Source organism: Diadema antillarum, unplaced genomic scaffold (assembly GCF_040938485.1).
Source record: "Diadema antillarum isolate AM-2024a unplaced genomic scaffold, OU_Dant_1.0 seq00001000_RagTag, whole genome shotgun sequence".
Taxonomy (NCBI): Eukaryota; Metazoa; Echinodermata; class Echinoidea; order Diadematoida; family Diadematidae; genus Diadema; species Diadema antillarum.
In genome coordinates this window covers 155,524-183,146 of record NW_027271838.1, presented here as the reverse complement: position 1 = coordinate 183,146, position 27,623 = coordinate 155,524, and the positions used below count along the sequence as shown (strand labels likewise).

The 27,623-nt window shown below is 38.4% G+C and overlaps 1 protein-coding gene across 1 annotated transcript; it reads left to right on the top strand.

The window, feature by feature from the left end:
• The first annotated feature begins 472 nt into the window (after positions 1–472).
• LOC139742445 (BTB/POZ domain-containing protein kctd15-like) lies at positions 473–25,786 on the top strand. The gene is made up of 3 exons (XM_071652984.1): positions 473–541; positions 11,847–11,912; positions 24,890–25,786. The coding sequence occupies exons 1-3, from the start codon at positions 473–475 to the stop codon at positions 25,784–25,786; spliced, it is 1,032 nt and encodes a 343-aa protein (XP_071509085.1).
• Positions 25,787–27,623: the final 1,837 nt, after the last annotated feature.

Here is a 27,623-nt window from a genome sequence, read left to right as displayed (position 1 = left end):
ATTTGTTAATATGTTTTCTATTGAAGGACATACACCAATGATAAAATGATATCGCCAGAGATTGAATATGGATGTGTCAGCGATGCTCACTCGAGGAAGTAATGATAAGATTTGTCGGTCACCCTTCTCCGGCGAAAAACGATTACATTCCCCTCTTTAAACATTTAAAAGGCTTGGCCTGGTATGTGGCTTATTTACGGAGCTCACACAAGTGTTAGAGCGACGGATGTATTGTGCCTTCGTTACAACCAAGACAATAACATGTCCTTGCTCGCTGCGAAGTTTGTATCAAGTGACTTTTTCGTTTTTCATTCACTTTTTTTTCTCCTTGTGTCCCAATCATCTCTGCTTGTTTTGCCATTAACTTGTTTCCTATTATTTTTTCCATCTTTTATTCTCCTCACCCGAATAACAACTCCCCTTTTCGCTTATTTTCCCGCTTATTCTATCTCGATGTGTTACAGATTCACCAATGACCTCTGTGTGTGATTCTCGTGGACACAGCCCACTAAAATCTACCTCAGAATTCACGGAAACAAAGGTAAATATACCTCTCTCTCTCAGTCGCATTCATTTATACAACATCTCACTTCGGGGTATAACCACAAGTCAGAGTTTTAAACCATGCGCCTAACATGGAGACGGAGAGTTAAACGGATGGTACAGTTTCGGTTCGGATGGTGCTTCTGGTTTCCAACATATTTTATGATGCTTTTTTGAGGTAATGAGGAACCTCTTACGAAATATGAAAGAGCTTATAGTCTAAGAGTAACTGAAAGTAAAAAAAAAACAAGTTTATTTGATGAAAATTGGTTTTGAAATGGCTGAGATATCCAAAACAAAGCAATCCTAATAAAAGGTGAGACCCACCTTTTATGAGGATCGCTTTGTAATACTTTGTTTCGGGATATTTCTTTCATTTCATTTTTTCAAAACCGATTTTTATCAAATAGACTTTGAATTCCTCTTAGAATTGTATGCTCTTTAACATTTCATAAAGTGGTTTATAAGTATCTTGCAAAAAGTTAAAAGCTGAATCCTCACCTCAACCAATACTATAAAATCCCTTTAGTTTGCAAACGTTCCTTACACTGTTGTATATCGTTTTCTCTTAGTTGTTGTTTTTGTTGATGTCTGTCACTGCACGCGTGCAGAGATTCGTGTGTACGTTCTTGAAATTTCGTAATAGCTTTTTGGTTACAATAGGTCCTCGATAGGTATGAATTCAATCTTTATATTTTGGGTTAACTCTGGCGTTTTGCATTTACCTTGTCCAATATGCGCACAAGCGGGCGCACTCCCAGACAGTCGACATCGAGACAGACACAGACCACAACACAGACACACATGCACGCACACCACACACACACGCACACACACACACACACACACACACACCCACACACACACACACACACACACACATGAACACACGCACGCCATCAGCCGTAATCTTAAAAAAACAGACAAACAGAAGAACTAAAAGCGTCAGTTGACATAATCAGTCCATTACTGGCATTGATGTTTTTTTTTTTTCTCGTTGTCATGGTATTCTACACCTGCGTCATCATTATTTTGTTGTTGTTGTTGTTGATGTTGTTGTTGTTATTGGAAAAAAAAATCACGACAGGCAAGATTTGTCTTGAAATACAAACCAACTCTACATAGTTTCACATCAGTGATGATGGGTCCATACCGCTGATGTGGACTGGAGTGCCGACCTGAGAGTGATCAGGACGCGCCATAATTAAACTTCGGTTCCTCCGCGGCACCCAGAATTAAACATCCATCATTGGTTGTCATCGTCACTATGTCGTCATGAATATGAAGTGGACATGCAGCCTCTTTCCAGGCAGGCAGTGTGATGGTGGATTTTGCTTTTCGTAATGCGCAGCTGAATTTTGCGCGCGACTGTATAGAGTACGTTTCTCGCCGTTGTAACTTGGTAACGGGGCCTTAAAGTCAGGAAAGCGTTCGACCGTGATGGCTCACTTCTTTTTCTGTTCTGTCCTTCTTTCTTTGCTGTCCATTTTGTTTTCTGTAAAAAAAAACCCTAGCATAGTCACCTGCTATCTAAACTGTGTGACAAATACTGAAAAAGCACTCTACCAACAATATCTGGCCTCAGCGACTTCAGCAAATAGCCCGAGGCCTGCACGGGATATTGTCATCGGAGATGAAGGTATGAAACGCCTCGAGCAGAATTCCACAAATAAGGGCGATGGTGGATATTATGATAATGTACCGCAAGCACTTCTTTATACGCGCTTCCACGGGCATGTACATAAGTCTATAGCGTATTCAGTTACACGTAAATTGTATGTGAAATAATGGCGTGAATAGTCGTGTTGTATTGCGATCTGTGAACACGGTGGGATGAATAATAATATACACGAGGTCATCAATGACGCAATAATATTCGTGCACGACGCGACAATGATACATGTACGGAGCGTTGAGTTTTCATGCTAAAAGCAATCTCCATATCGTGAACACCATAATATATAGGCCTCTTCTTGCTCGTGGTGTGTGGGTTTGAAACTGTCTCAGGTCCTACAAAATACAAATACATAATATGTTCACTTGCATCATTTATGATACCATGATTCAAATGAAATGAAATTCAAATGAAATTTTATTTCCAATAACACATGTTTGTTGTCGATACATTTCAAAGAAAACCCAACGAACGATGTATTGTATATATCATGATACCATGATTCAAATGAAATGAAATTCAAATGAAATTTTATTTCCAATAACAAATGTTTGTTGTCGATACAGATTCAAAGAAAACCCAACGAACGATGTATTGTATATATCATGATACCATGATTCAAATGAAATGAAATTCAAATGAAATTTTATATCCACTAACACATGTGTGTTGTCGATACAGATTCAAAGAAAACCCAACGAACAATGTATTGTATATATCATATATCATTTATGATACCATGATTCAAATGAAATGAAGTTCAAATGAAATTTTATTTCCAATAACACATGTTTGTTGTCGATACAGATTCAAAGAAAACCCAACGAACAATGTATTACAAAAAAAAAATATGCATATATTATGGAACTATATTTGTTCAAATTATAGCGTTAATGAAAAAGCGTTAATGATCATCACTTATCAATTTTGTCCGAAACAATATTTGATAATATTATATTATTACTTTTGATACTGTAATATTTTTTGCTCTATAGAGTATTACAGCATCATACATGCAGTCCATTTGTCTATAAATATTGGTAGTTATTATACACTGACTATCTTAAAATTGTAAGTTATTTGTTTATTTGAGCGGCATTATAAACCCCAATTCATATCATGATGTGTTGTTAGCAGATTACATTGACAACAAGAACACGGATATTCCTACGCCCCCGTAGCTCATTTAAAGAACATGAAAAGAAAATGAAACCCAATCACACAATTATGTGGATGAGTGAATGCAGCAATACTAATACAAAACATGTCATCAGCCACTTTCGAGGAAAATCGGACAATCCGTTGAAACGTTTTCAATTTTTGAATTTACGGTGCAGCCATCGCTGGATGAGAAGTCTACGATCATTCATGACGTCACGTATGTACAACGATATAAAAATAATATAAAGACAATTCCAAAACATTTCATTTTTAATGAAAAATACACATTCCCTCGACTTCTCTTCCCCTCTTCTCATGGCTGAATTAGACCTTTACGTGCTCATAACTTTTGGACGGATTGCCCGATTTTTCTCAAACTTTAATTGCTGCATGGTGTTCTACTAATATTGCTGCATTCCCTCAATTCACATATATATTTGGGATTCATTCTCCTTCGAGGGTGGTTTGGAGCTCCTTTAAGGCTTGTTTGGAGCTGCAATCTAAAGCAAGTTTCAAAATTTCCTTGACCTCCTGTTTGCTCGACACCAATTACGTCCCACTTATCATGTGGGGAAAATACCCCCAATAACCTAGCTGCAAGAGTGGAGGAGATCTATAAACTCACTTTTGGTGTAACCGCAGATCAAATTGTATAGAGTGTTACCCCTCTCGCACGTCTAGATTCACCAGAGTTGATGGATTAGATTTTTAAGGTCATGTGACCACTTTGAGGGCAGTGTTACTTTCCCCTGATGTATAATTATCATGTCTTCTGTATATTTGGCAAATATGGCAATTAACAATATGACCTACTCAAAACGATTCATCATTAGGCCTAATCATTAATCGTGACCCAGACTCCCTGTATTTAAGACAACATAATTATGAGAAGGTAAAGAATCCAAACAGCCCCGGGCCCTGTTGCAGAAAAATATGCACTCGGACATAAAACCAAACGTAAGTCAGGTATCGGCCAATCAGAATTGAGTATTCAGAGACTTAAGTGTGATTCTGTGACTTACGTTAGATCTCAGCTTTTATGTAGCTGATGGGCCCAGCTGATTAGGTAGAAGGAATTCACCTTTAAAAATATTATGGAGTATCCTATTTCTTCATTTTAAATGGATCATAACCAACGTATCCATACACTTGTACAAGATTCTGACATTAACTGCCGTTAGAGCCTCGTCTATTTAACCCATGTGTGTGCTTTGGGTGTCACTTAGCACAGAAAACCCCACAGTGGCGTAATACAGTCCAAACTCCATATAGCACAGGAAGGGTTAACCAAATAACATACAGGAATTCATTCTCTTTGATCAGCGGTCACAAAGTGAATGGGATTGATAATCATAATCATAATGATAATGGTAATAGCGATATGATCATTCACTTTGATGATGGGAATCAAAACGATCATGCTGTGTCTTTTTGCATTTGTTTTGATATGTCAGATCGATGAAGATGTAGATTCTATTTCCAATGAGAATATTCTTTGATAATTTCTGCACAGTAAAATACTCGGAATCAGTGAAATATTAGATGAAGATCACCCATCTTCCTTTATTCCTACCTGATTATATGCTATGATAAATGTTATCATTTTTCCTATTCGTCTAATACCAAAGTAAAGTTGTTTACTAAGATATGGAAAAATACACAATGGTAGGGTGCTCAGTATCATTCCTCATTCCTCATTTCCTCGATAAAAAGGCGCGAATATTGCTGAAGCACATTATTTTATATTCATGCATGACACAATGCCCACTCCCTGCACACACACTCACACACTCACCTACAGGCCACTCACATTACATGTAGACACCCACACACACGCACATACACACAGACAGTTCTCTAGGGCTTGTATTTCTTACCAAATGTATTTCATCATCTTTAAAGCATGTCAGTGGCAACTTTGTAACTTTCTAATTTTCAGACGCCTGAATAAATAAATCCAAATGAATCGCGTGTTATCGGGCCGAGGGCAAAGAAAACATAAGATTTTCAAAAACACCCAAGTTACCCTGAGGGGCTAAGCTTTCCAGCGCCATGTTTTCCGTAGCCACTGTTTGGCGCTGCTCTGGTTGTCAGTATTATTCGAGGGGATTATGAAGTACTGAGGCTGACAGACTTCACTTAATCCCCTCCATTCTCATACCCCCTCCCTCCTTTTTTCCCCCTCTTTTACCCCCACGGGGCTTGCAGAAAGGGGAGGGAAAAATGATGCAGTAAAACATGTCCGGTGTTCACGTCCGACGTGTCAACCCTTGCGATTGTTGTTTAAAGAAATGTTAGCCGTTCCACTGTTTAGTTTTTTAGTGTAAATTCAAATCATGCACGAACGTTCAACTAGGCCTGGGCATTTTGTTTGTTTCGCTTTTATGCAAAACTGATATACAAAAAAAAAAAGCGCAGAAAGAGCGAAGCATGACGTGGGTTTGTGTGCTTTGATGGATAAATTTAAGGAAACTGAGAAGATAATGGCGAGATAAGTATGCACATGCAGCAAAGTGACGCCATTTCGAACGCGCTCGTCAGCGTCAGGTCAGGGCGCTTGTTACTTATTACGAGTTTGGTCAATTTGTTACAATGACCGCCGTATCGCCGATGGCCCAAGTGCGCGCGTGTCGACGGCGAACGTGTTGCTAACATATCGAAAAAGGCTCGCGCGGTCGACAACATGAAGCCCAGTCTGAAACCAAGTCTGAGCAAAATCAAACCACACTACTGAAAATAACCATCGCAAGATATAATGACCCAGGCACTGACATGATCCAGTCGCTTTCTCTCTTCTCTCTCTCTCTCTCTCTCTTGTTGCAACTGTGAGTCCTGTCCGCTTTATTTGATGTTACTTCATTTCACTTGGTTTGTTTATTTTCATTTTCAATTAAGAATGTATAAGTGTATAAAACATATCATGCAAACAAAGCAATATACACATTCTACATTATATCCAAATATGATATAAACACACAATAAATTGTGAAGCCTATAGATTCGTTATAATTAATACACTTTGTAATATATAATAGTATAATTAATACACTTTATTGCTTCATATACAACAAATTGTGTAATTACAGACGAGGAATGATTCGGGGATAATCATTAATGACTACAATATTGTATGATACAGTAAGGCAATATAAAACAGAAATTTGATAAACATGGTTTTTCATGATGAATGTGTATATATTTTAAGAAGGGCATAAATTGTTGTAAACGACAGTTATACACTGCATTACATGAGGAAGAAATACTGACACTGATTTGTCTGTCCTGTTCTTGTTTTTATTTCATCAAACTCTGCTAATTCTATATTAGAGTAGCAAACACTTTAAAAGGGAAACCGCTCACTTTACTTTATGTACTAAAGTCGAACAAATTAATCAATGAAAGTTGCATCAGATTTGTAAAAAAATCAGAAAAGCGTAGAATTTTACAGTTTCAAATGATGTTTCCATACTGGCGTACCAATCACAATAACATAATATATGCCGATTTAACACATGAACTGCTGAAGGTATCTTTGACATTTCTAGTTTTTGTTTTGTTTGGTTTTGTTTTGTTTTTTTGACCACTGAAAGTTTTGGAAATTATTCAAAAATATAATCTATCATTAATATCATGTTTATGTCATGTTATGCACCATTTTGAGGACGATAAATTGGAAGCATTCGCTAACAAAATTTCCTTTCAATAAATTTCAAATATCATTCCAATTATTTATTCTCAATATGAACTTTCATATTGAAAAAAAAATCCCCAATACGCAAAATTGAAAGATTTACGAATTTTCTTTTATAGTTTTCCCATTTTTTTTCCCACTAAAAGTTTTGGAAATTATTCAAAAATATAATCTATCATTAATATCATGTTTATGTCATGTTATGCATCATTTTGAGGACGATAAATAGGAAGCATTCGCTTACAAAATTTCCTTTTAATAAATTTCAAATATCATTCCAATTATTGATCATCAACATGAACTTTCATATTGAAAAAAATCCCCAATACGCAAAATTGAAATATTTACAAATTTTACAAATTTTCTTTTACAGTTTTCCAATTTTTTTTCACTGAAAGTTTGGGAAATTATTCAAAAATATAATCTATCATTAATATCATGTTTATTTCATGTTATGCACCATTTTGAGGACGATAAATTGGCAGCATTCGCTAACAAAATTTCCTTTTAATAAATTTCAAATATCATTCCAGTTATATATTCCTAATATCAACTTTCATATTGAAAAAAATCCCAAATACGCAAAACTGAAATATTTACAAATTTTCCTATGTAGTTTTCCAATATTTTCCCTAATTTTGCAGATTGGTACCCTAGGAAACCAATAGAGAAATTTCTAGGTATCTATTTCTTATCATTGCTAAGATTATTGCATAGATGTCTGCAATGTCCGCATAGTCCCATATGAATATTTTCGGTGGTACTTTGTGAAAAAGCGCATATTTTTGCATCATTTGTAGATGTGAAATTTCATTATTTTGATAAAACCCATTTTTATTCTGCACTAGTTAGCTTTGTTTATGCGCAATGACGGTCTTGTATTCAAGGGGGAATTCCGGACCATTGGAACATTTTACAATCTCAACGCTGACAATTTATCGAAATCAATAAAAACTCAAAATCGACGATAAATTCATTGTATCATTTATATATATCAAAAGCAATAAGGGCCAAGTATCAAGCCTTGGGGGACTCCACATGGGATATTTCACATGGATGGATCGTGACCTTGTATGCACACAAATTGTTGCCTGTATCAGATAAATAACTGCTAAAAACAGGAGTGTGTAAGGCCTCGTATACCATAATTATCTAATTCTGTAAGAAGTGTTTTATCATCACTGGCATCGAATGCCTTTTAAGTATACTGTAATCCACACATATGGCAATTACATGCTCTTTTGGGGAGAGTTGTTTTGTAACCTCATCTATTAACTCCAGAATAGCAAAATCAGTTGGTCAGTTGAAAATTGTTCTCAAATGTTGCTAACTGTCAAAAACGAGCTTAATCTTATATACACAATCCTTACTAAAACTTTCGAAATAGAAGATAAGAATGAGATAATTTCTTACCTGTGTTTTTTTATATATATATATATTTATCACTTTTCCAATCTTTAACAGATTCGGGCATACTCCATTCGATAAGACATGAATATCATAGAAGAAGATGCACTTGAATAAATTATCTGTTTGAGTAATTTCATACTGAATCTATCATATCCAGTTAAAGTCTTAGATTGAAATGATTTTAAAATATTGATAATTTCATTTTGTGCTGCAGCGTTAGAATATTGTTTTTGTTGATGGACTTGACAAAAATTTAGAAAAATGTAAATTATCACAATGTGTCTTTGAAGCTAAATCAAATAAAAAAAAAAGAATACGAGTTATATGCATTTGCAATATCAGAGGGTTTTTCAATTCTTTATCATTTTCATGTATATCTTATGATATAATCTTTGATTTTGATGAACTTATTTCGATATTGTTGAGATTAATACAATTAAATACATTTGCTTTACACACACACACACACATACACATAATATGATACATATATACAAAATATAACTTATTACGGGTTTTGATTGAATTGAATTTTCCGTGTGTTATCCAATGATTTTTTTTCTTTTTTTTTTGCAGATTAACATGGCTTACTATTTACCAAAGGTATGTTGGCAAAACACACACACACACACACACACACACACATGCACACACACAAACAAACAAACAAAAAACCAGGCAAATGATCAGATAGATCATAATTTTGATTTGTTTGATTTGATTTGATTTGATTTGATTTGATTTGATTTGATTTATTGGTTTCTGTATCATCATTGCACATGTACACATTCATGTACAAACATAAATATAATAATATATATAAGTATTTTCTTGTTCATTGCCTGTGTACAATGTACAGCAAAAGTACAACAAAACATACAACAATGAATAATACAGAGGGGCTACAGCATAAGCGGAGCTTGATTTGCTTGCAGCCCCCGTAGCCTAACATAATATTATTATATACATCGGAAGGAGAATAGGAGGGAGGGATGACTTGCATAGAGATAGGATAGTTGAAAGGAGAAAGGGAAAGGAGAGGTTTGTCTGCTTTCACTAAAGGTTTATACAAAGTAAAGTCACCTGTATCACTGGTTAACAAGACATGACAAAATATTTCCTCACCGAGGTACAGGTGGACAGTTGATACAGGTCATGGTCAGTTACATAATCATTATTACATAATAGATTAATTGCGTCGATATTTCTAAAAGATATCATTATTACCATCTTTATCAAAAATAGATATTGAATAATATATCATCAATAAGTGGTGAAAATTATGTGGATATCCTGATTGGTTTGTCAGTGCTTGGAAAAAAATAACTATATAATATACCCAAAATTTTACTGTTATCATTAACATTTTAATCAATTGAATTACTGACACTGGAAGAATTGATGGAATCAAGTTCAGTAGATTTCATTAAATAAATATTTTGTAAAAAATCTCACGTCATTACTATTCAATTTTCCAACTAATTTTTCAATTCAATTCAATTCAATTTAATTCGATTCAATGATTTATTGTCTGATTTAAAAAAAAAACTTTGCCAAACTCATTCCTAATTTCTATAGAAACGTCTTTAATTTCTTGAACATATAGATATATATCTTTATTTATCTTGACCTAAATCTGTATCTTTTTGGAAGGAGGATAAAAATTCTTGAATAGTATAAAATTGACAACCTTTATGTTCAGGTTGACTATTCAAAAAGTCCATATCACCTAAATCTGAATTCTGTAAAAACGTTTACATTCAGATAAAGAATTCATAAGAGTATCATTTATAATCCCCCGGGAGAGTTGCAAAGCGATGAAATCATCACCACCTCATAACTCCCTTATTATTGTATCTGATATCTCTCTTTCGTGAAAAATATGCGAGGGCGTAGGCTTTCCTGACTCATCTTAGTTTGTTCAATTTTAACGAAACGTCTGCCGCTCTGTGTGCTTAATTTTCTCTATTCATTAAGCTCAAACTTGTACATGGAGTAGCATGTATACTTTAATGAATAATTCAAAGCAAGAGGTTATGCCCTCCGCTGAAAATCATTCAGGAATCACGAGTTTTAAGCAAGGCATTTTACGGCTGTTCAGTGTATCGACCCTCGCCGGAGCTGATTGTTATTGCATAAACCGAGTGACAAATTTAGTGATGAAAAGAGATCTTCACCTAATTTGAATAGACTATTCAATTTGGACCGATATTACTGTTTCATGAAAAGAACTGAATCTAAATACAATTTTTATCCGATTTTGTTGAAATGTACTAACTTTTTGAGTTTTTCAAAGTTTACTTATCTTACTCTGTATGAGAAGCGGAGTTTCTGTTCATTGAAAGAAAGTTGATGAAAGCTGGTCCATACTTGGATGACGCTATCTCGAGAACGGTCTAAGAAGATACGAAAGGACTTTCCTGGAATAGTTTTATGTCAATATCCCATCAAAGTTTCAAGGAGAATTGATTATTAATATTTCAAGCCTGTCATTCGTATGGTGACGTAAGAGGGTTTGTTTTTGTTATTTTTTCTTTGCCTTTTGATATCAAAGCTAAACACTTTTTCCTTGATGAAGGGCTGTTTGAAAAAATAATACATGTAGTAGTAAAAAAACTGTTCAACTATTCACATTTCAACAACATTCAATCATCAAAAGGCTTGTAGAATGAACTCAATCAACATGATCAATATTCAGTTGAAGTGTAACAGGGAAAATAAAGTGGGCACCATCGGTAGAGCTATAACAGGTGCATTTTGATAATAGTCTTTGGGAATAATGAAGAAATACTAGCTATATTGAAAAAGATCAAATCATGCGAAAATGATGATTTTTTGTTGTCAAAAGACATTAATTCAGAACCTGACTTCAAATAGCATTATCCCCTGTTGACATAGAAAAGAGGACATGAAGATCTGCTGGCTTTCAATATTCCTTGTTGGGGGAAATAAGAAGTGGCCCTATCGATTTATGATCCTCATCGGTCATTATAGAACACATGGAACAAATTAGGTGCATGACAAAGCTTCATTTATCACTATTGATTTTGATTACGAAATATATAACAAAGATAAGAGGAATGAGGTTGTGAATGCCTTTTTGAAACAAAGTAGTGTTTTTTGAGGAGAAAGCATTTGAAGATCATTTATTTTAATCTCATCTTGATCAAGTATTGACAAGTACAGAAATAGGAGTTAAACACGTAAAGTACTGAAGAGCACAATAGGGTAAAATTACCACTTGAAATCGTTAATGCTAAACACTGTTCTCTACAACAGTGGTAAAGCTGTCGTCTTTCTCGTGTTATCTTTACACCAACAAGTGCAATAACCGATGTTCCCGTTTTTTCCCCTTTCTTTTGCCAGATGTCGAATGGAAAAACTTCATCGGAGTTTTCCTCCCCCTATGCCATGGACATTGGCGAACAAAAGGTGAGATCCTGAATGGCCTTGTCTCCATTGACTAATGAGCTCTATCCGTCAGAATTCAGGTATTGAGCTCACTCCTTAACGAGATTCCCCTTTTGGCGAGTCGTGGTATGCTTCGTAGTTTAACGACACCGAGGCAATTCCCCCGCTGAGTAATCTGCGACAAAATGGAAACGTGGTCCGTGGCCCACTTGAATGTGCTCTTTACCGGATAATGATGATACGTACACTGTCATGTAATCGCTTCATTTGTGGGGCAAGTATCGCCAGTGCTATCCTTATTCCGAATTTAGACACTCCGTCGGCGCCGCTGATGCTCTGCGCGCGTGCTGCCCGCCTGCGTCGTTCGGAATCACAATCCACGTTGTTTAATTAAATCACGCACACGGGATACCCGGCGCACGCTCACCGCCTTCTCTTATTCGTCGTTTCTCGTTACGGCGTATAAGCAGTCGCAACAGCACAATCGAACCGCAATATACAGCAACAAAAATCCATTGAATTCGCGCGTGCGTGCGGTGGCGGGAATTCATGAAGATGTAGAGAAGGGTGGGGGAAATTTACGAAGATTGATAACTCTGAGTGTTTAATTATATTTTTATACCGCAACTCCACAGCAGCAGACAATGTTTTGAAACAGTAATCCCTGTCTTTTGGTACTCACAGAGTTAATAAGATCGGTTACTGCTAAGGCCACGCGTCTTTAATATTTGTGAGCGTAAGAAAACTTGCCTATTAGCTGTGTCGCTTACGAGGTCCTTATTACTCAACAGGTGGTAGTTCTTTCAGTATAAATGTTTGAAAAAAAAACACCGACTGGTATGATTATAATTATCATATGCATAAACCAATCATAATATTTTACAGAGACAACGGTAATCTCAATGCAAATTTCAAACTAAATTTAGAAATATACTTTCCTAGAATAAAAGTATAATGTAAGTCAAATTACATCAAACGTAAAATCAAACAAAATAATCAACATCATTATTCTATAAAGTTCTCTTGCACAGTGTATTTGTCTTAGATTATAATAGTATAGGCCTATATGAATTTCACATATACGTGTGTGTGTATAATGTGCAAGTTTATAGTTCAGTTCAACTGACATTTATTTCCATTCGTCCACAAAAAGAGTTACAAAAATACAACACATACATAACACAATTATCTTATAGTTTTGTAGAAAACACGTAATAAAAGAATAGTGAAGTATTATTAACTATACATGCAATTTCATATTATATAATATACGTGTGTGTGTGTGCGTATGTGCGTATGTATGTATACAGAATGGAGTGTAGTGCATTACCATGACCTGTATCATATAATTATGTTATGTTTTGCTGTCTTCTATCATACATCAGTTCAAAATGCACTTGCCAGAAACATCAAGACATCTGTCACGAGCAAGTTAAATGTGAATTCAAAATCAAAGCTATTCATGTATCTACCAGACAATGATCGTTCAAATTGCACTAAAGGGCGGAAAGGCTTTAAAATTGACAAACTTTTGTGATATATCAAAAGAGAACCTTCCATGAGGCTGGACAGAAATTACTCTTAATAATAATCTTATATCTTGGAGTTAAAAAATATTTACCAATTTCAGTTGTAATATTGAGGTTGGAATCATCTGAATTCTTTGTACTTTACACAATGGTATACAAACGCACACAAGAAGAGAAAGACATAATGCAATATTAAACTATGTTGCACACATAAGCCAGTTCGGAGTTCGCGTATATGCACATAGGTACAATATTGACCTTTTTAATATTATTTAACAGTTGGCTAGGCTCTTCATTCGTTTTCAATATGACAATGCATAAGCTTGCCTTACGTAACACTTTATGAGATTCAAGGATTATGTTCATACAAAGGATGAACTTGCGTAGACCAGGTGACCAGAATGGGGAAATCATCCAATTCATTATTTTGCATCAACCAACTTTTTCTTTTAATATTGCCATAAAACATTCCTTGTTGTCAGGTGCATGTGCTGGCAAGCGCCATTCGTAAGGGTCACATGAATAATCATTATCACAGATTCTAATCTCAGTGAATTTAGAATACAACATAGCTGCTGGTCCAAAATGACCTTTTTTTCTGCTCACGTGCAGAGTTGAACTCTGTAGTGGCTTATTTGATAACAAAAATCGATACAAAGTGAAAAATGTGCAGAGAAGATGGACAATTTTTAGAGAGGGCGCCCCAGCTATTAAAGGTGCGATATGAGTGAGGACGAAGGGAGAGGTATTTTTGGATTAAAGTCTAAAGCCCCGTTTTAACAGATTCTTTCAAACTAGAGTTACCGCGGCAGTGTTCGGGTATTCTTTTTGTCACCCTGGCTGTTAAAACGGTTGTTGCTCGGACGTTGTCGCTGTAACTTTTGCTTTTTGCTTTCGTAATCTCCTGTTGTTTTATTGTCCAAGGCGAGAAATTGGTTCTCCGTACGTTGTCGCGATGTTGCCGCGGTAAGGTCTATTAAAACAGGACTTTAGTTTAGACTGGAGAGACATGTCGTATGATTTGAAAACGACAATTCAACGAAATTGATATTTTGGGCGTACGAGACTTCGAGGATAAAAAAAAAACACCGGAAAGTTTTCAAAATGAAATTCAACTCCAAATCGAAGATGGCAAGTGAGACTATTGCTATCAAACAAACATGAGTGTTATATAAAAACAAAAATATGAATAGAATTACACGTAGGAGAAGAAAGACATTATATTCTTAATATAGATGAGACACAACCGTATAGATTATGCAAATTAGATTAGATAGCAGCGCCATCGCCTTATTAATCCTCTATAGCCCTAACAAAAATTTCTCACATTCTTTTTGTGTACTGAAATCACAAGAGTTTGTGTCCATTGCGTGAAAGTATACTAACACATTTCATGCGTACATTCGTTGAAAAAAAAATGTTGCTCCTGGCAACCAGAAAACCGTTCCAACTGGTTGCCTGGCATAGCAAGAACTAGGGAATGTAAACTACTAATATGCACCGGGCATTCAAAAAGGAAAATAATAGCCTGTTACTACATGTCCTCAGAGGAAGAATACCACCAGTACGAATACACTTGTAAACCGGTCTATTACAATCCGTGATGATGAAAGTACAAATCCAATCCAAATCTTCTTCTTTTTTTAATCAATCGAGACTTACAAAATTAGGAAGGATGTATAAAAAGAATATCATTTCAAAGAAAGTAAGAAAAAAAGGAAACCGAAAAAGCTACTTTTTGTCAAGCTGTCCAGGGCAGCGTTTCATGAAACTTGTCAGTCACTGACGACTGTTTTAAGCTACTGAAATCCTTACATCTGATAGGATGAGAGCAGATTTGCCAGTGAAAATCACTGACATGCCCATCCCCCCCCCCCCCGCCCTTCCTTGAAGAGGACATGGACTATAAGTGAAGCGTGCGCGCTGGTGATTTTTGTTCCATATATTATAGAAGCTCAAGTAACAAAACAAGAAAGCTGCAGAAAATTGCATTTCATACTTACTCATTTTAATTTCACAATAAATCGTAAGTGAATCACGAATAAGTTGTTATAGAAGGACAGCATGCACTCCTAACTGTGTATTGCTAGAAATCTCATTATACAAGCCATGTATAGTAATGATAGTATTTTCCCCTGCATGCTGCATTATGCACATTACGAGCAAAAATCGACTAGGCTTTGCTTGAAGCTAACGATTGCACATTTGTCTTTGAGATCCGAGGGTCACAAACATGTTAAAACATTGTAATGGTTAAATGACACCATTTATTTAAGAATTCAAGCAAGTGCATTATTTGTTTGCCGTTGTTTTTTTAAAGACAGTGAGTGGACCGTAATCACTGCAGAAAGTGGTAGTATAATGAGAGATTATGAGAAAGGTTATTGCTTATGGCGCTGTGAGTCAGCTCTTCCAGCGTGTTACAGGGAGGATGTACAAAGTCTGTCTTGGCCAATGTGACATCTAATTCATCATTATAGGCACGTCTATGACGTGTCTCTATCATGTTACAAAAAAAGGAAAAAAATGCATGGTGATGCTCAAGACACATCAAGGACGGTAATGTTGGCTGGCATCATGTAGATCACAGGAAGTGAACTCTTTCACAGAACTATACTGAACAAGCATACAAAGGAACACTCACGTATTAAAGGCATAATTTACCATTTGCAGATGACACAAAAACCCAGCATCAGTGCTTCAAAATAGTTCTAAAATGTCAGTTAGGGATAGAAACACCCAATGTAAAAATTTGAATCATGTTAAGTATATTGTTAAATATAAAAAATGTGAACAATAGTCATAATAAATATGTTTCCAGACTAAACCGTCTACAGTTATGGTTTATTGAGAAAAATAGTGATATCTCCTTATATTTTAGGCTTTATTGCGAAAATTTTATGTGGTAAGATGTTTTGTGATACAACTGACCTACATGTATGCATTAAATGTGATATCTTGAACATTTTTGAATCACTGTTCCCAAAGGTAAACAGGACCTTTCAGGTGCAAGACTTTTGAATAGACGTACCCAAGAGCACACGTAAGACTTTTTATAACAGATGTATATTTAGGATGCTGTGTGATATTTTGCATATTAGTTGTTACTTTTCTTATTTCAACCGTAGGATTTCGTTCCTATTTTAAATCCGCTGTTGCTCTCGTGCCATTACAGAAGAAAGGTCTATTTTTTGTTCAATTCACATTCCCTTTACAAACCTCTGCCACGTGACCGATGAGAGGGAAAAATGATTATTTTTTTTTTCCATAAGAAAGCTACCAAAATCGAATTAACAACAATTTACACGTTTCACACAAATCTCAGGTCGATTTGACCAATGGCCATTGTGTGCTGATACAGGTTGAACTAGGTCGATAGATTTTGAGTACTGTGCTGGAAAAATCCCGCTTCTTGCAGCACCGATACGAGAGAACGTTCCTAGATTTTATCCGGTAATGCAAATCAGAACCATGTTCAGATTTAAAAAAAAAATCAACGCCCATTTTAGAGCTCTCCACTCTCCACTCCCACCATCTCCCCATCTAGAATTTTTGCCTCCATCTCTCTCTCTCTCTTTCTCTCCTCTCTTTCTTTTTCCTTTCCCATTCTCTTTTCTCTCTCTGTTCTCTGTCCCTTTCTCTGTCTTACCTCTCTTTATCATTATCCCCCTTTACTCTCCCTCTCTCCTGTCACCCACCTTCTCGCTCTCCCTCTTCTGTCGTCTATTTTCCCTCTCTCTCTATCAATCTTGTTCTCTTTCTTACCCATCCTACTTTTCTCAACGACGAGTTCAATGTTCAGAGAGTAAACATGGATTAGGTTAGCAGATTACACATGTCATTTCTCCCCCTTTCTGCCCGGGGACAACCCAGAAAAATTTTTCCTCGAAAGAAACAGAAGCGCGCAAACACCAGGCAGCCGGAAAATGTTGAAATCGGGCTTGTCTCCGCTTATTTCATAGAGCGCCCCCAGGACATATCTGAGGCATATGCACATACAAAGCGCAGGGGAGATAAGATAGAAAGGTTTTTTTTTTTCTTCCCCTCCCCCCAACTAAAGTCTGCTCCAAGGTTTCTGTGTGGTGCTTTCCACAGGGTGTAGAGAGAGAAATATCCTCCCAAATCAACCCTCTAACCCTCTATCCCTACAATTCATCTCACAGTCCCACTCTTCCTCGGTGTGACCTTATATTAAAGCGACCTTATTTAAATCTTATTTTCCATCTAAACTGCCATCCACATTTATTTATCTTCCAAAGCATTACGTGGGACTTTAATGAAAAGATGCAAATGCAAATGCATACACTAACCTGCTAACTCGGAGAGAGACAGAATACATAATTGTTTTTATATATTATGTGCGGCTGCGGCATACATGTATATATCTGACACTGTTTCGAATAATTATATACAAGTATATACGTATTCTATAGGGTGCACGTCCCGAGTTCGGCACACACGAGTCATACAGCCCATGAGCACGACACCAGGCAAATAAGGCCCATGAGTCCGAAACTAGGCACACGAAGCCCACGAGTCCGACACTAGGCAAACAAGGCCCATCAGGTCGACACTAAGCAATAAAGGCCCACGAGTTCGACACACTAAGCCCCATGTAATGTCGGCGCCGTGGGCCTTTTTTTTTTTCTTTGGGCTCATGAGCTGTATGACTCGTGGGCTGCATGACTCTTGGACATTTTTTTTTTTCAATGTCGAACTCATGGGCCGTATGACGCGTAGGTGTCGGTCTTGTGGGATGATGCCGTTATAATTACGCATATTTTATATAGGCCTACATACATCTATGCTTGTCGCCATGCGAAGTGATTAGCGAAAAATCTATGCCAGATTTCTATTTCCCAAAGATCTGCACCCCTGGTGAATCCAGTGACGGCATATACAGTCATTGCGGAATACGTTTCGACATGCGTGTAATCCAAACAGTATTCGTGTTATTACACTGACATACACCTTGAAAAGGGGCGCGTAACACCATCGCTGTACTATCACAATCAGTGAAAGTGCCCATACAGGCTGTGTCACGCAGTGGAGTTACACTGACGAGGACGAGGCTATTTCTTCACCCCAGTGTATAGAATAACAACTCGTCTAGCTTCATAGTGCCATTGTCCGGACTGTCCAATCCGTGACGCATTCTTGAATTCAGCATGGGTCGACTCGGCGAGGCTGGAGGCTCGGGACGAATCATCATCGCACCCTCTCTATAAAAACCACCCAAGATCCCCGCCCCTTCTTAATCTTACCCCGATGAATCAAAACCGGCCCCGTGTTTCGTCCACTGACATTGGGATTGAGAGATAGAGAAGGAAATATCTACAGATAAGAAGAGAGAAGGACAGATGTAGAGAGTGAGAGAATATTGAGAGAACTGCGAAATATGAGGGGGAAAAACGAATAAGTGTAGACATTGGGGGTGCACAGTAGTAGGAGAGTGTTACGAGTCGGTGCCGACATTTTTGCTAAGCTCTGACCTTAAAGCTGAGTGATAAATACGCGGCAACGCCACGGGCGCGTTAGAGGCAAGATGTCGGTGTTCGAGTCCCCTCATCCGGTATGCGACTTACTGCCTAGGCTTGTCTCAAGTCGGTTAATGGATTAGGCAGCGGATTGGCCCGTAAAGATAATTATGATAATGCGGAAGACTTGCACTACGCGCAAGTCCTGAAATATCACGTTTGTGTGAAAGCCTTACTCTGTCCTATGCTGCTTGCCTCTCTTTGACTGACAAGGGCACCAGTTTCAATGACGATTAGGTAGATAATGATGATAATAATCGTTATGACTTATCACTATCATAATAACTGTTATTGTTTTTATTTTATTTATAATAATGATAATAACAGTAATAACAATATTGTTACATATTATCATTATCAGCATCGTTATTATTATTATTGTTATTATTATTATTATTATTATCATCATCATCATTATCATTATTGTTTTTGTTATTGTTATCATGGATAATCTTATTACTTTATGATTATCATTGTTATTATTCCATCATTGATACAATTATTACTCCTACTACTACAACTGTTTGTATCTTAATTACCACTGCCATTGTCATTGTCATTGTTATCGTCATAATCGGGGACAGTAGGAAGAGTAGTAGCAACACCAATCACATCCTCTACGACAAGTACTACAACAATAACAACAATAGCATCCCTACCTTGCACTCGCCAGCATACCTTACAGCAGAAGAACACACCTGGTAAAACACCTTTACTTTGTTCTAAACCCCTCCTATAAAGTTTCATATATTTCTTTCTGTTTTTTTTCACAATTGCCCCTGCCACTGTAATGTTACCGAGGCTAGGACATCATTTCGCCGTACTTCCCCTCGGGTCGTAGCTCAATAGACATACCACTCGATTTGTGCGCACCTCCCACGGTCCATTTTTGTTTTGTTCTGTTTTGTTTTTGTTGTTTTCACTGAGGGCGAATGTAAAATCAGATGTAGCGATTGTGGTATCGATTGAGGAGCGCCCGATAGGAGCAATCGGTGCGCCATGGAACAATTCAACCGTTTTTTGTATTGCCTCGGTAGTGACCGAAAATACCTCATAGCAAAATGATTCAGGGTTAACTATAATTTCGAGAGTGTGCAGTAAAGTATTCAAAGGGCCTATAAGAATATAATTCCTGCTATACGGAAATGCTGGAAATGGGAAGAATGGTAAAAAGCAATGCTTGTTGGATGCATCCCCCCCCCCACACACACACACACGCACACACACACACGTCATACAACAAACCACATGATTGGTATACTGCTATACATTAAAAAAATGAATTACGAAACAAACTATGGAAACCTAAGTGACCCGAAAAAACACCCTGGACAAATCCCTACACTAAGATTATGACGACCGAACAAAGTAACGTAAACTTCCTGAACTCATATTGCTTAATCAATTCTCTAAGACTGCTGCAGTCTGAGTCTTGAATATTTCAGACAAAGAATGCAAACGTTGACAATTTGATCTGCATGAATTACAAGGCCTTTACACTGAGATGTTTGAGCCTGATTATCATGATTTCAAATTTGCCGTTTACGATACAAAGCTTTACTTCAATAAAATTTTGCATGTCATTTCGTACTTACAGACGCTGAAAACAGCATGATCTTTCAATTATGATAGAAAATGTGGACGAACTTCATAAATGTGAAATCTTCGCTCAAAATCTTGTAGAAAAACACGTAAAAATAAAACTCCCTGTCGCTATACAATCGTAACAAATCGTGATAGTGGCGTCGTTATCATCCGGAAGTAAATTGTAGGGTCAAATATCTGATGACGTATACTTCCCTTTCGGGGATCGACAGCCAATAGTATGCAGCCTCTCTTCCACGTGACAGAACTGTCCTTACTTTGCCTGACCCCTCCCTCGTCCCTCTTCTTTCTGCGACACATTTTGCCCGACGGTTTCCCGATGATGTGTCAGCAGCGAGAGGAGAAGGCTGCGGGTCATTTGCTATCATACCTGTCACGCCTTCCCCTAATGCATGATTTTGCGTCTTTCGCGCGCTCTGGCCAAGGGCAGAACCGGTGCAGTTAGTTTCGAACCGGATTGAATGCCTTGCTTCGTCTGTTGTTGTTTTTGTTGATTATGATTTTGCTCTGTCGATTTCTTTCTTTCTTCTATATTTTTTTTTTCTCGTCTCGTTCTTACGTTTTTCTGCTTCCTCCTCATCTTCATCTTCATCTTCGTCGTGGTCGTTGTCTTGTTCTTCTTCCATCTCCAACTCACTGTTACTCTTCTTCTCCTGTTCCTTTATTCCTATTTGTTATTCGACTCTCCAATATGATTTGGTGGATTCTGTTCACATGATATGAAGCATTGTTTTAATCGCACAAAAGTGACTACAGATTAAAGAGCATAATTCAAACCTCTTTTGCCAAACTAGTCTACGACGCAGCCCATTTAATGTTTGTAAGGAGCAGTGTCACTCGTTTCAGAATAATATTGCGGTTTAACATCTTGAAAACGTCATTCAGGAAATTTTCAGTTTCTTAGATAAAAAGTTAAAGTACGAAATGATAAAGAATAATCTGAATATTTACAAGAAGGAGAATTGAATACACATGTGCCAAATTTGTATCATGCCTTTCAGCAACAAATTTTATAATACAATGTAATTATGAAAACTTCTCGTCAGGCCTTATTAGCTGCTTAAATTCGGACGCTACACACTCTAAGAGATACTGTATCCCATGAAATCAAACATTCGTACTAGTTCACACACATACACAACACATATCCACACACACACACACACACGCGCGCGCACACACATACACACAAACACACACACATACTACGGTCGCGAGTCTTAGGCTTGGCGCAAGCCTCGGGTGTTTCGCTGGCGAAATGGGGGCAGGAGCGGGGTTCCAGAAGCACTGCAGCAATGCCAACAATGGTAAGAGAACCGCCTCCGTAATGCGGAGGTCATTACTCGATAATGACCCGTTGCGACGAAATGTTATCAGTTACCCAGTCTAATACAAGGGGTTGATTGATGCGACGTTGCTCCCGTCACAGTTCGAAAATAGCCAACTTGAGAGGAGAGAGAAAGGGAAAGAAGTGATATGATATGTAGGAAATGGACAACAATTGACTGGGGAATGAGACTAAGTCCATGATGCGCGTTTCGAAAGGGGCTGTGGGAATCCGTCTACTGTTAATGGTAACCCGACAGAGCCCGATAGAAATATCGCCGCGAGGGTGTTTCGGGGGGAAAGGATTAGCTATTCATACGATGAAGAATAAATCCCATAAAGCGAGCTGAATGCGAATGCAGAAATAGCCCGTATGAATTATTGCCGATTGTGTCAAGAGTGGATGGACTGTGCAGCGCCTTATACGTTTTGTCCCTTACTCCTATTTCATGTTTATAGGGGTTATAAAGTGGTATTGGGGATAGAAGTATGTATGAAGATAGGCCATGTTATCGCGTCTGTTGAGATGCGCTGGTTATTGGCGACGGCTTTTGTCGAGATGGGGGCGCGCCCCCGGGGCAGACATTTTGCCACGGAAGTCGTGGTGAGAAGATGTCACGGGGTCCTTGAAAAGAGTCTTTGAGAGATGACGATTAGTTATCTATCTCTCCTTCTTTCTCGAGATGTTCTCGCGTATTAATGCGGTTCGGAGAGATGGGCCACGCGAGGCTGCCGAGCCAGATGACTTGGAAATTAAGGGAAGGAGGAGAGAAGGCACTGAAAGTGACAAAGAGATGAAATAGATGGATAGATAGATATATTATAGAGAGTGAGAGAGAGGGAAGGAGGGAGGGAGAGAGGGGGAGTCAAGGAATAGCGAAGCAGTCAATCAGTCATAGATGAATAGATAGACAGCCTGTTCGTCAGTCGCCCCAAAACAGACAGAAGGACTTACAGTCAGACAGTCAAACAGGCTTTCGGGGAAAAGGAAAGTATGGAAGTTTAATTTTCTTTATTTTTTAATCATTTGATTGTCAATTCAGTAAAAAAAAAATGTCATATGGTGATTGGATTTTCAAGGTAATTCATTGACCCCCCCCCAAAAAAAAAAAAAAAAAATGTGAAAAAAAGGTAGATTGTGTCATAGATTATCCTATCCAAAACAAGCAAGCAAACAAACAGAACTTTCAGTGCATCAAGGCAGAGAATCAGGGAATATGATATGACGTGCATTTGAAGACAAATAAGAGGGAAGAGTCAAAACTAGTTGCATCCGCCAGGTTGTATTGATTCTAACCTTAGTCGGGTTCAACTCTCGTGCAACTGTTACATCATTATATAAGCTGCGCATGCGCTGCGTAAGTCTGTAATCCAGGCGCTGTGAGCTACACCCAGCGTTTCACCAGGGGAACTTATCCGCTTTGTTAATAATAATAATTCACACTATTTATAAGTGCTTATCACATTGAAATGTCTCTAAGCGCTAATAAATATTCTATAAACCCTTTTGAAAAGGAACAAGTCGCATGGCATCCGCGATCAACAGCCGATGTGAAATAAGCTAATAGCGTTAATCTACGAATCATACACACTGCAGATTCCAGAGAATGCTGTTCTACGTAAATAGTCCTTAAATCCGCCATGTCCGTACCGGGAGCTAAATGTCACAGATCTACCGCAAATCTATAGATACATTCTGTATCAAACTGTATAGATGCAACGCCTCTACATACATTGTGCCAATGTTATCATATGAGCGAAATATAATATATCTGAGACATCTCTTTGGCGATCAGTGCCAGTCTGCAAGTCACCACGAAGCCATTAAAGAGAATGTTCCATACTTGCCAAGCGTCTTCAAAGTAACATCGAAAAGGCTTCCAGTGTTCCGTGTAAATGTCGAAGAGCGAGGAAAGACAGGGAGAGAGAGAGAGAGAGAGAGAGAGAACGATGGACAGATAAATAAAGAGATAGATAGACGGCGTGTGAGGGTATTACCGTGACGTAGAGTAGAAAATGAAATAATTTATAGACCTGGAGACGAGAAACATGAACTGACTTGACATGAAAAATCTTACTTCCTTGGTGTGGTTGTAAAATATGAAAATGGAAAATGGATATGCAGATGTGTAAGTTTGATGATTATGTTCATGCATGGAATGCCAGTTTTCACAGTAAACGATTTCAAGGTAGTCGAATTTTGGAATCCCCAATTTTAAACTGAACTGTCTCTTTCCTCTGTACGGAATAAGAACTTTCTCATTATCTGTCTCGTTTGAGGAAATCGTAGCTTGTCATTCATCCATGCATTCAGGGGTTCTACGGTGTTAATGATATGCAAATGATATGTATTGTATGCAGAAAAGTGTTGTTGAATATCCGTGTATCCTCGAAATAACGACTCATTTACAGAGACGAGGAACACACATTATTCAAGAATGAACTTGCGAGGTCTAATGAGGAAGTATTCTAACTCTGAGTATGATTTCATTTCCGTCACATTATACAGTCGGACCCATGAATGTGTATTTCCCCCCTGTAGAACCTTGAATGGTAGCCAGAGCCACCCGCATACCCTGCGGCCAATCTCCCCACTCCGTTTCCCCTGCGCCCGCCTTTGCTCTCTCCCTCCCTCTCTCTCTCACCATCTCCCCTTTCTCCGAGTGGGCGAATAGAACTCATGGTGATACGGTCGTGTACACTGTAGGGCCGCTAAGAAACACTCAATTGGTTGTTAGTCACAAAAGGACGTATTTATTGTCTGCTTCCTCTACTTAACTTCACGTATCGGCATCAATGCTGAAAGCGATACAGTGCCACCATAAGAATAGAGAGCTAGATAGAAACTAAGATAAGGAAGAAAGAGAGAGAGAGAGATGTAAAGATACAAATCCATCTAAAATGAATCCTTATGACACGTCTGGCATGGATGTCTCTTTGACGTATGTTACATTCTCCTAACAATACGTTGCTTCTTTCTCAATCTTTTGTGTTGTGACAGATATCTACGTCATTCATGTCGGGCGTCAAGCGGAAGATGTCTTCATCTCTGTCGCCCTCACCGGTGACCACACCCACTGGGAATTCGGGGACGCCCCCACCCACCTCCACTGGTATGACGACTCCTACCACCACGCAGCACCAGTCGTCCACGCAGCACGCGGGCGTGCCCCGGGTGGCGCCCAACACGCGCTACACAGCACCCGTCCACATCGACGTCGGGGGCCAGATCTACACCAGCACCCTGGAGACCCTGACGCGATTCCCTGAGTCGCGGCTGAGCAAGTTATTCACCGGCCACATCCCCATCATCCTGGACAGTCTGAAGCAGCACTACTTCATCGACCGTGACGGCCATCTCTTCCGCTACATCCTCAACTTTATGCGCACCTCCCGTCTGCTACTTCCAGACGACTTCAACGAGATGGAGGCCCTGTATGAAGAAGCTCGTTATTACGCTTTGACGCCGATGATGGAAGCCTTGGAACAGCTCAGACCATCGGCGGATAGCGCCAGGTCCACGACTGAGAAACGGGACAAGACCCCGGCCATCAAGGTGGAAAGCGGTAGCACCGGCCAGGAGTGTGTCATCGTTCACACCTCGCCTGACTGTGTCGAGCGCATCTCCCTCAGCGGCGACAAGAACATCATCTACGAGCTCTTCCCAGAGGTCGGTAGCATCTTCTGCCACTCTAGCCCCACCACGGCCGGATGGGCTCAGGACTGCACGTACGTCATCAGGTTCCCACTCAACGGATTCTGCAAGCTCAACACGGTGCAGGTTCTGCAGCGATTTCTCCAGAACAATTTCGGCGTGATTGCGTCGACTGGGGGTGGCATTGAGGGCTCGCAGTTCAGCGAGTACGTCTTGTGCAGGAAGTATGGACAGCTTACGTAACTATTTCCATGAGTGTGTGCGCCATGCGCCGACGTATGCACAAGTCCGCGCCTATCGCATTGATCAGAAACAACTGCACATACAGCACACGGACGCCTGTGGCATAGAAAATCAAAGAAACACCATAGGAAGGGACGTCTGTTGTAAAGGGAAATCAAACACTTACACAGAAATGGGGCTGTCTGCTGTTTGGAGAAGAACAATCCCATAGCAACATCGTTTGTTGTTTAGGGAAATCATGACAACTGCATAGCACGAGACGCCTGTTGTTTAGGGAAATCAAAACAAGGACGTAGCGACTTACGCATATTGCTTAGGGAAATTAACGAAGCACCATAGCAACGGACGCCTGGTGTGAAGGGGAAGCAATGTGACAAACATCCTTTATGTACTTGACATCATCCGCGCAAATCATGTTATTCAATTATTGTTATCCGGGCTCCTCTCTCACGAATATTACTTATGAAAAAGGTAAACCCATCGTACATCATGCAGGAGGGAAAACAAGAACAATTTTTCAAAAACTTCTGATAACAGTATTATGTGTCGGAAGAAATTGTCGTGTTATCTATTCATAAAACTTGAAATTGATGGTTTTTTTTTTATTTTGTGGAAAGTGAAAGTCTAGCTACAATCACATACGCGCATACCAACAGGAATGTAATAAGCGGCATTGAGGCCTGTGTTGACTGTACATCATTGTGAAATTCACCACCGGTTCTGACATGACAAGCAACACCGAGTATGGGGGAGGGGCAGGGAAGGGGGGCGAAAAATAGACGAAAACACACGTTTATCGTATTTATGCCTCTTGAAAATTATTATAAATCACAAAACTGGAAAGGAAACTTACGTCCTGCGACGTTTCGCCGATTAACAATCAGCTACTTCTGGCGTCCTTCTAGTGGAAGAATGGTCATTCTAATAATATATATAATATATCTATATTCTATGTGTGAAGTCGTCCAGTTTTGTGATATAAAATAATTTTGGAGTTACACATCGACTGGATGAATGATAATCTATATCAGTTTATACCTTTTGTTTTGTCGCGAGAGATGAAGCTTTGTTCACATTTTGGATATAAAGAGAATGATTTAAAGAAAATGACGATGAAATTACTTCTCACAGTCTTATGATATTGGTGCACAAAACATTAATCTAATGGGGATAACAGTTTAATTTCAAACGGCTTCTCAGTGTTAACACTTACACTACATAGGAATCACTTGACACTGAGATACTGAATATGGGAAAAGGAAATAGAAAGTGATATTCTCCCGTTCCTATGAACGAAGCCTTGATTATAATATAGTCGATGGTACATGCATATGTAATTCTGTTTGAATGCAGAATTTATCTTCGTGCTGCCTCCAACGGCGAGTCATAGATTAATCATTACAAACACTATTAGGTTTTGCACTATATATTTGTATGACCAACCGCATGCAATGTGATCATAGTGAAAGATGTGCAGCTACAATCACAGTATGCGATATAAACAAAATAAAACAACTTCAGATTTAATGTCATAGTGTTTTCATATGAACTTATCAAAGTGTACTATATGTAACATACAAGCGTTTATCATAGTGTACATAGCAGGACGATTTATGCCCTAGCAAGCGTAGGTGTGAAGTGCAGTTATTTTCTTTTCTTTTTGTTTTTCATTCGTAGAATTTGTTTTATAACTCACACCAGAATTCAACAAGAATTCTATGATGCCTTTTCATTTACCATCTCGCAAGTTGTGAAGACTTCTTTATCCGTTACAACTCATTTTTTTTTCATTCGTTGTCCGCCTGTGTAGATACGAGGTCACTGTGCACCAAGATTA